This window comes from Artemia franciscana, chromosome 5, assembly GCF_032884065.1.
Source record: "Artemia franciscana chromosome 5, ASM3288406v1, whole genome shotgun sequence".
NCBI classification, from domain to species: Eukaryota; Metazoa; Arthropoda; class Branchiopoda; order Anostraca; family Artemiidae; genus Artemia; species Artemia franciscana.
The window spans coordinates 33,955,402-33,966,297 of NC_088867.1; the positions used below are offsets into that span (position 1 = coordinate 33,955,402).

Consider the following 10,896-nt stretch of genomic DNA (forward strand, 5'->3'; position numbering starts at 1 on the left):
ACGGAATCCAGGGATAGGGCTGTCACCAAGTGACGGAATAGGGCTCCGCTTAAAAGTAGGGGTCCGTTTAAAATCAGGGCTCCAGAAACAGGGATAGGGTTCCGTTTAAATCCAAAAAGGATTCAAAGTCAAAAATAGCTCAAAGTTTTCGTGAATTTGGTAGGACATTAAATAGTAGTGTTCGCTTTTTAATTCATTAAATAGACAAAAACAGGTGGGAATTTTAAATATTTCTTGAATTTTCTTTGTAACTATTGCTAAAGTTGTTCAGGACATAACAACGATTATATTGCTAAAGTACAAATAATGCCAAACTGAAAAAAAGAAGGTACAAAGCTTACGTTATATCAATGTAAAGGGAGTGGGGCTTGGATTCTGGTGAATTGGATGCAAATGAAAATGATGCTTCTATGCCGATCCGACTCTAAAACTCAATAAATATAAACATGGAAACGCATTCTTCGAATACAAACTGTATTTCTTCTCATTTCTCTTGCTTATATAAAAAAAATTAACTGAAGAAGAAAGGATACTGATATCAATTCAACGACAAATCAATAGACAAACATCTCCATGGATACAAACATCCGAAGCTTATGCGCTTTGAGAACAATTTTATGCAGTTTAGACAAAGGGGTAGACTTTGTTTTTAAATGAATAAAAAAAATGCTTTGCTTTTTGGGCATAAAAATAGAAAAAATGAACAAATTTTAAAACTCATGTTTAAATAAAATATTTAAAATATTCGATTCCTTCCATTCCAATCATAAACAAATGTAAAAAAGGGTTGATAACTCTGCCTGTTGTCCAATTAAACGGCCATTATAGACTTTATTATTAGAAATGGAAAATGTGTTATGAAAGCCGTACGATTTGGAAGCACTGAAAACATTTTGCAGCGAGCCTTCAGCTTACTGCGATTTGGTTTTAATAAATATATAAGAACAATTTATCGTTATTATAAAATTTTTCAGTTAATTAATATTTATGTTTGTTTGCTTAGTCTCCTACTCCTGATCGTCACGTTATTAGTAAAATTGTGGGTAGTTGACTTTCTGAAATTATAATAAATATTGTTTTCGCGCTTTCTTTAAACATCAATACAAGTTAAGAGCCAAAGGAAATAAAAGAACACAGACTAAAAGAAGGAATCCTAAGGTAAGAGGACAAAGCCATAAAACGTACCTGCTGAACTTCCTCAAGCACTTTCTTCAATTTATCCATTTATAATGTTATTATTAATGTCTACATTTTGAAAAAGGAAGGAGACCAATATCAACTTAACAGCAAATCAACAAACAACTATTTCCTTGGATACAAGCAGGGGAAGTTTAGACGCTTTGAGAACAGTCTCGTGTACCTTTGTGAAGGGGTAGATTTGGGTAACCTACACCTAAATTAACGTGACAGTTCGTTAGAAGCAGACATGATATACGTCAAGATTCTTTAATTCTTTTAATAAATTTTCTCGTTCGAAAAAACTAGTCTTTTTCGAACGAGCAAGGACCAACATAAAAATTTAAAAAGATCAGAAATTATGACGTGAGAGGGGTTTCCCCCACCTCAATGCCTCGCTATTCACACTGAAGTTTTTTAGTACTTTTAAAAAAGCTTCTCATTGTTCTAATTGTGCGACCCTTGTTCTTCAGGAGTCATTCGTAAAGAATTGGGTCAGAATTCAAAACTTGAGCGTAAAGAGCGAGGTATTGAGGATGGGGGGACGCCTCATATACATAATCTCTGTTTGTTTTAAGTTTTAATGTTCCTCCTTTCTTTCAGTTGAAAAAGTTATTTTTTATTTAATTTCTGATCGTTTTGAAATAACGCCGGGGAATCCAGCTCCACCTCCACGGAAAAATCCCCCTCCCACAGAAAGATACTCTAGAAAATTCAATCACGGTGAAAATTTACCCCGGAAAAGTATCCTTAACAACGTAAAACTGAATCGACAAAGAGAAAGCAAGACAAACAAAAATAATTTCGCATAGGAATTAATGCAAATTCCACCCGGTGTAAAATTTCTCCCTCAAAAGTTCACCTCCCGGAAACTTCCCTCCCCATGGAAAATTCTCCCTGTGAAAAATCCCTGCAACAGACAAAAAATGTATGCATACTTCGCGGTAACAAATGTAGAACGTAAAAAATTTGCCAATTTTATAACTTAAAAACCTTTTCCCAAGGGTTGTGGGGGAACATGCAACCTCCACGGGCATAGTTGTTGAACCTTTCAATTATACCAAACAAATAGCCATCTCAGAACTTTGATCGAACGAATTTGGGCAAAGGGGCTTTGAAGGGGGACTAGATGCCCTTCAATCTTTTTGGTCATTAAAAAAGGGCATTAGAACTTTCAGTTTCTGTTGGAATTAGCCCTCTTAAAAAATTCTAGGAAAATGGTTAAATACGATCACACTTGGAAAAAAATAAATAAATACGCCTCTATTATTTTTTCTTCTGGCAAAACACACAAAATCCCACATTCTGCAAATAGGAGCTTGAAGTTTCTACAATAGGGTTCTTGACCTTAGGAAATTTTATTCTCGTAGCACTAATAGCTCTTTAGCAGTTACCCAGCATCATACCCGGATAAAAATTGTCAATTGTAGCCGATTTATAAATGGTAAATATTATTCTGATTAAGGTTATTAGTAAAATGTTACTTTGGAAACAAGTTCACAAGGATTTTGAAAAAGAGCGTGGAAAACCTCGAAACCACCAATCTGAGATCGGATTGAAATGAGAAGATACGCCATTTGAATTGCCATTGTCGAAAACCCATTCAGAAAATTTACAATCCACCTTGAACAACAAGGAAAAACAATTTCTTGCATGGGTAGGTAGTACTGATGTGTCCGCTTCTTTTTTTAACCGCTGGTAGGGGCACTGGAATATCACAGAGAGCTTTTCAAGAACCCATTTGAGATCTTATTGTTATATCTAGTCGCTTTTCATAAATTCGACACGACGACATCATTTAAGGTCTCATTTAACATGACCTGTTTAAGGTCTCATTTAAAAGCTAATTTTTATATCTACGTGCTTTTTACAAATTCATCTTGATGAACGACATAAAGTATCATATGGAATTGAAATGGACTTTTTGGGATCAAATCTGGAGTTCAAGGCTAGGAAGCATGAAAGGGATTCCGTCATAATCTCCATGGTCAAAGACCTTAGAACTAATTTGCACAGTCCTCCCTCTTGTACACCCTACTGTCCCTACCGGTCCCTTTAATATTGTTCATAAGCCGCCTGTTGACAAACAGACCTACGCTATTTCTAGTGGCTAGGTTAGTGGTGTTCATTTAAAAAAATCTAGCGGGGGTTCCAAAATACATTTTTTACATCTAGGGGAAGTAGGATTTTTTACAGTTTTTTTTTTTTTTTTAATAAAAATACGAAAAAGGGCCTTTTCGTATGAGAGAACCTAAAAAAAAATGTACATTACAAAACCAGGCAGGGGCAAGAAGCTAGGATGGACACGGGCACCCCCTCTCCCCGCAATCATTGCCACTAGAACTAACACGCAGTCAACATCGTGGAGAGATGTTTAAATGATAGATTCGGATTTTCATCTATTCAGCGTGGTTTTCGTAGAGCACTAAAAAAGCGGCATCGAGAGTTGATAATACTTTGAGGTCTAAGTTATCTTATTGTCTTAAATTTCTAGCATAAAATAAAGAGATGATTTGAAACAGCAAAACTATGAAGCAGACTCTTGTGCAATGCTTTGTAGTCTAGTGCTACTAGCTCTGCCTTGCGGTGGTGGCAAAGCATAGGCTCGAAAAAAAAAATTTAATATGATTCTTTTCCAAGCACTGATTTGTTTTTAATGATCAGTTCTCCAAAAATATTAAAGTCTAAGAATAAAAAAAGATGGAAGTATACTCTCTTATGAGAATTTTCCCATTTTTTCCAGTATTGTGGCAGAAAACGTGATTAATAACAACATGAATTACCGTAAAGTATATTAACTATACATCTTAAACTCTTTTAAGTATTTCACAGAAATCATGTTAACTCGTTCAGTTTCTTCGCCTAAGGTGGAAAAATATCTTTTATAAGGTCTATAGTCACTATTATTAAGACCTAAAAATGCAGAAAAATTAACTTTTAAAATAAAAGTTTTTCTGATAGAAATAAACAACGAAGTTGAAACTTTAAACGAACAAAATTACTGCTTTGCGGTTTATGCAACACATGTTTAATATTTGAAAACTTTTTGAAACAAACTGACTTGCAACATTTTCCTATAGTTGTAGAATTCTGAAAAACTAGCGCTTTAACAAAACTAAGGTTTCTTGAGTTTCGTACCGTAGTCGTGTCGTAAAAATTATTGATTTCATGGCCGGTAAAAGACTGTTGAGAGCTATATGAATAATTTTTTCTATTTTCTGTAGAGCACTGACGGATTTTCTACTTCTATTCCTGATTTGTTTTATCGGTTTTGTGCTTTTAGTGAAGCGCTAGTTTTTAAAAAATATTGTATAAGCCAGTTTCTTTGAAACAGTTTCTCAAACATATGTTACATACACTGCGAAGCAGTAATTTTAGTTCGTTTTAAATTTCAATTTTGCCCTTTACTTTCATCAGAAAATATTTTTAATTAATACCTTACACATATAGGATCATATATACGTGGACCTCAAGCCGTCATAGCCGAGTGATTATCGCGTTAGAATTGAAATCCTTTGTCTGTGAGGACAAGAGTTCGAGTCTTGGCATCACTGGTTATTTGGTTTGGAACGGGGGTCAGTGGTGTGATTTTGTAGGCTGACACATTAGACCCAACTCTAAATCGATACCTGGAGAAACAAAGATCAGTACTGCCGGTAGGAACTTTAAATCCAATACGTATTCTTTGCCCTTTCTTTATATATGAACTTAACTTAAGCTTTTCCATCCGCCAAACAAATACCTGTTCATAATCTATGAAACTGAGGAGAAAAGAGGTCTGATGATTCACACACTACTCGGTTACTGATCAAAGGGTGGAAATTAGCGAATGCATCCTATATCCTTCCCAAGGCCACACTGTTCTTCCTTTAAAACTATGCAACAAAATTTAAGGAAAAGAATGAACTACATCTCTTTATAAACAAATTGGTTCGATCCCATCCAGTATGTGAATCATGTAAGAGCAGCTTAGATGACTTGGGCAAGTACTCCGAATACACCGACACTGCTTTTCGAATATATCTCTACTAAGTAACTTTTACTTTTGCTAAGTGACTTTTGTAAAAGATTACAAAAGTAATCTTATAATCTTCAGACTTCCTAGGAAGCGGGGGAAGTAGAAGTTTTATTCGTATCCCTGGCCATGGAGCCTTTCGAGGGAGAATAACTGTAATGTATTTCCATTTTATATTGTATTGAATAAACTTCTTCTTCTTCTTTAGATAGGAAGGGATGGACAAGAAGCTTGTGTTGCTATATTAGCTTCAGACAGCAAGGCGCTGCGATGTTACAAAATCAAAAAATTGTACAGTTGTGAAATACATGGGGCCACGAATTTACCCCATGAAATGCTTCTAAATTTAATAAATCGAGATTATGGCTCTTCCATAAATGGTTTTAGTTTTTTTTTTTATATTTAATGCCTCGATGAGAAAGTCAGTTAGAGCAAAAGCTGAAATATCTGGAAAGGCTGAATGGACTTATCTTCACTGTTCTTAAATGTCCTTTTTGCTTTAAATTTTTCCTTCCAATAGCAATAGCAGAGAATACATAAGAAACGCGTGACATACATTGGATCACCTGAAGCTAACATTCTTGCTAATAATGTGCATTTTAGATGGTCTAGTAGCTACTTTTGCGCGTGATATGTAAGGAAAACCAGGATGTGAACATTATTTCAAAGCCCTGTTTTCGTTAAGCATTCTAAAGAAAAACCTCAAATCTAATTAAAAATAAAATGCGACGAGACCGATTTATTTCTAAGCAAAGGTACGGCAAACGAGGTCTTCGATTGGCGTTCTATCTTTATAAGGCCAAATGAAAATAGGGCTTCATCTCTTTGGTTCTTATAACACCCAGTTTCAAAATACAGCAGCTATCCATACTATCTATATACAACAGCTATCAATAAAAGGAGGTGCAATATGCTTAATCTAATAAAAAACAAAGCTTAGGAAAGCAAAAAAGAATTATTGTAAAACTCATTTTGGTAACAATCAAATGTAGCTCATCAAAAACGTGCCTAAAAATTCAGTAAATAATAGAAAGTGGGACGACAGATCTAAAGGAGTCAATTGACAGCGATCAGATTTCTTATCATTTATTAAGCATAGCTGAAAGGTCACTCAAAGTGTTAGTTTGACAGAGAAAGGCACTTTCAAGAAACACTTATTCACGGGAGTTGATTTCTTATTTGTTTAAAAACCATCTACAAAGGAAAAGAAATCCTACAATCATATAAAAATAGTACTTTTAGATTTGATATAATTTTATAAGAAGTGATAAAGAATATTTTCCTTATTGCTTTTAATTTTAATTCCTGAGCTCTGATCGACAAGTTGTTCTCTTCACGTTTTTTTTCAAAAGTGGATTTTTTTTTTTTTTTTTTTTTTTTTTTGTACGAGACTATAGGTTTATCAAAATTAGACTCAATGTGCGAGCACTTCTCATCCTTACGTTAATTACGTTGATAGTAACCTTAAAAATGAATAAGCTTTCTTGGACTTTTCTAAAGCCTTTAACTGCACTAACCTTGACATTTTACCTGTTTAAGCGTAAAGTGTTGAATCGTGTTTGATCTTTTCTTAATGAACGACATTAAGACTTCCTCTTTTCTTCGAAACTTCTAAAGTGTTTGGTTAACGTAACTCCAATTTTCTATAAAGCAAAATTATTAAAACTGGTGTAAAAGGTAACGCGATTAATTGTTTAATCTTTTCTTAACGAGAAGACACAAAGATATGAGAAGTATCTCAGTAAATAATCAGGTATCAAATTTTCATGAAGTTTTAATGGGGTGCAACAGGAATTCTACATTACGTCAGCGTTTTTCACTTTTTGTGTGAATTATCTAACAAATACAGGGCACGGTCTGGATTTTAATCTAACCACTAATTCCAAGGGTTTGAGATCAGAGCGAGGAAAACTGGTCCTTATTTGCGGATGATAAATTATTTCGGCTTGGGGACAATTTGGTCTACCACATTCAACTTTTGTCTCCAGTCTCAGAGGGTTTTGCATAACGACCCAATACAGATCGTGGCTCGAAAGCTTGATGGAGCTTCAGTTAGGTGAATTTACAACACAGCAAAATAGTACTAAAATATGCTTTCTTTCTTTTTTGAGGAGTGGGAAGAGTGTTTTACTTATACCAATCATTTCAAGCGATAATATAAGCACGTTTTAGCTAAGTTTGTGGGAATGAAATTCAAAAGTATAACACTTGAAGAGGCAGAAAATCGCAACACTCCAACGACATCCTTATCGAGTTCGGAATTTTCTCTCCTTGTCCTATGCCGCAGATAATTCTCAAAGAGTTGTAGACCTAAATACACTCAAAAAGAAAGTAAAAGTGCTCACCAGGTCTCCTGTACGAGTATTTTGTATGGAGGTGTTCATGCATCCCAGTTTTTTTTTTTTTTTTTTTTTTTTTTTTTTTTTTTTTTTTTTTTTTTTTTTTTTTTTTTTTTTTTTTATGATAGATAAATGTTATTTTCAGGACGATTATAATAGTTAAATAACTGTGCATATATTCTCCCACTTTATTTGCATTTTTCTTTGGCTGGTTTCATTTTATGCTATAACTGCCTGGTCACTTTAGCCGTAGGTACTCCTGAGAGCTTAATTAATTAAACCTATTAATTGCATATTTTGTTCCGTCTTTTTAAAAATCAAATTTAATAGAAACAAAATAGGAAAGTCAATAAGTTGAGACGAACATTTATTGTATGCCGTTTCCCAAATAACGGGCCATTGAGCCCTTTGGGATATTGTTTTTGTTATTGTTATTTTATGAAAATAAACAGAACTTGTACTTGAACTTGAAGAAAATCCATAGATGGAACTAATTTTAGGCAACTAGACAGTTCTCTTATATATCTTCATGATACAATGGATCAATGGGTAAGATTACTTTAATATGCTCTAAATATAAAAATAGCACGTGTCTCTATGAGATTAGAGCTCAAGGACAACATGAATATGGTAATTTGATAGGCTTCATGAAACTGTTCGCAAGAGTCTACACTGCTTCATCAAAACGATTATACCGAATCAGATGGACTAATTTGCTTTCCCATATCCTATTTGTTTCTTACGATATTTATATATATATATATATATATATATATATATATATATATATATATATATATATATATATATATATATATATATATATATATATATATATATATATATATATGTACACTAGCTGTTGGGGTGGCGCTTCGCGCCACCCCAACACCTAGTTGGTGGGGCGCTTCGCGCCCCCCCAAGCCCCCCCGCGCGCGTAAGTCGTTACGCGCCATATTAGTTACGCGCCATTGTAGTTGTGTCCCTGTGTCCCACCTGTGAATAGAGATAGATATAAATATATGTTTTTAACTACGTAAAACATGCGAATATACAACATTCTTCGCTGTCCCATTGTCTGTGCATATAAATAGATTGTCAGGTTTACTGACTCTTGAACATGCAACATATAATTGTCCATGGGAAAAACAATCCGTATTCAGATCTATACCTCATTATTCTAATGATGTGTCCCTGTGTCCTGGTCGTCATTTATATTCCCTGTGTCCCGGTCGTCATTTATATTCCCTGTGTCCCGGTCGTCATTTGTGTCCCGGTGTCCCGGTCTGTAATTTCTATTCGAACAATCCCTGTGTCCCGGTCGTCATTTATATATCCCGCCTGTGCCCCCGGCGTCCCCGTTGTAGTTGTTTCCCTGTGTCCCGGTCGTCATTTATATTCCCTGTGTCCCGGTCGTGATTTGCGTCCGGGTGTCCCAGTCTGTAATTTCTCTTTGAGGTTCCCGGTCGTCACTTATATTCCCTCTGTCTCGGTCGTCATTTGTGTCCCGGTCTGTAATTTCTCTTTGAGTGTTTTTTCTTTTTAGTTTTTTACCTTTTTTCTTTTTTCAGTTTTCTTTTTCTTCTTTATTTTTCAGCGTCACTATGAAGTACATATCGACGAACCTTTGTTTTTTTTAACTTAAATCTGGTAGGCATTGATGACCTTATCCAAGTCAAAATCCCAAACCCAATCATCATCGCTATCATTTTCAGTTTTGATATGTTTTGACTCTCGCTGTCCAGGTGGATTTTCATCTAACTGCGCGGTTTTGCTTTCAAATACCGTTAATGACGTCACCGTCAAAGCAAAAATGACGACAACTAATTTCATGACGTCAGTCAACACAGAAACATGACGTCACCTGATCCACAGACAGACAGACAGACAACTTATTTTTATATATATAGATATATATATATATATATATATATATATATATATCTCAACACATATTATTTAGCCCTTTCTCGCTGATAAAAATAATTGAAAAATTAAGCTTTAAGTATACTAACTATTACCTTCATATCTGAAAGACCTAAAACAAATCAAAGTAGACGCTAATCGACCTAAAAAAGCTGAAAACGCCGAGTTTCCTAATTACAATTGGGAGCTTTACCAGAAACCAGATTTTATAGCCCATTTTTTACATTGAGGTAACCTTCTTCCAAATACAATTATGTTTAATAAAGTGTATCAGGGCTAATCTAACATAAAAATCCAGAATAAAGGGTATGTAACACCTCAAATATCGGTCAAGATTGAGAATTTCGGCCCAGTGTAGCCCTCTTACTCTCCATAATGAAATTCTGAATGTGCCCATGGAACAAAGAGCAGGTCAGTCACTTAATTTGGCAACCATTTTTAAGCATAGCTCATAAAGTAAAGATATCTTCCCAAAAGTCAAGTCCAGAAAACTAGTTGTTTCAAAGACTTTTTTTTAAGATCTCTGACAACTTTTCTACAAATTGGCAGCTTTGCAAAAGCAACAAGTGTGTAGAACTTTGTCAAGTGGTTTTCACCCCTTTTAAGTTTTACTTGTTTAACTATTTTGCTATCATTTACCAACTCTGAGCGCAAATATTCACTGTGGTGTAATACAAAGTATACAATATAACAGGCGATGCACAAAAGAAGTGAATAACTTTTTTCACGAGGTGTTCTGAGCACAAAATTAATAAATGACACTTTATGTCCTGAATGCAGCATATCCAAAGAATTCATGATGGTACAGAAAACAAGCACAGAATTAAAACTGAAAATAAATCCTCAATCTGAACAAAGAGAACACAACTATTGGTTTCAGACCAAAATTATCATACATAACATAACCTTTGCCTCCCATTTTTTCCTAAGTAGCCAATTATTCAAATGGTCCCATCACATGGCACAATTATTTATCTAAAGTTCAGAATGATAACTTAGCCTCATGAGAAACGGATTATTTCCGACCACTTCATCAGGACAACTTCCTTTATACTTTGCCTAAAAAAAAGAGATTTTTAAACTACAAGAAATAAAGTTTAAAAGGATAAAATAACATCGTAAATTAAAAACATTAATGAATATAAGAAGGAACCAAAGTAGCTTAAAAAAGACAACAGATATTTGAAGCAAATTGGTATTGAAATTAGAAAAGTTACTGGTCCTTCAATCTAAGAAGTCATTTTTAAAATTAAATGGGCGTCAGAACAACGATTTGTTGAGAGAAGTCAACTTGAATGTTGACCCTATAATTCCTTTGCGGTATTTCGACCCCCATCCCCCTTAATATATATTTGGAAGTGTTTTACCTTCTGATCGTTCTGATTAAAATGATTATCTTGAAATTTTGAGTTGATGGCAATGAGGTGTGGAGGAGTAAAA

At 34.5% G+C, this 10,896-nt stretch overlaps 1 protein-coding gene across 2 annotated transcripts in view; it reads right to left on the minus strand.

Moving 5' to 3' along the window:
* Positions 1-10,435, minus strand: part of LOC136027307 (cilia- and flagella-associated protein 58-like) — a 102,041-nt gene extending 91,606 nt beyond the window's left edge. For both annotated transcript variants that reach the window (XM_065704420.1, XM_065704419.1), the window contains exon 1: positions 1,186-10,435. In XM_065704420.1, the coding sequence (XP_065560492.1) occupies positions 1,186-1,224 (39 nt within the window). In that variant the 5' untranslated portion in view covers positions 1,225-10,435. The remainder of the gene's footprint in view (positions 1-1,185) is intronic.
* Between the last annotated feature and the right edge of the window lie 461 nt (positions 10,436-10,896).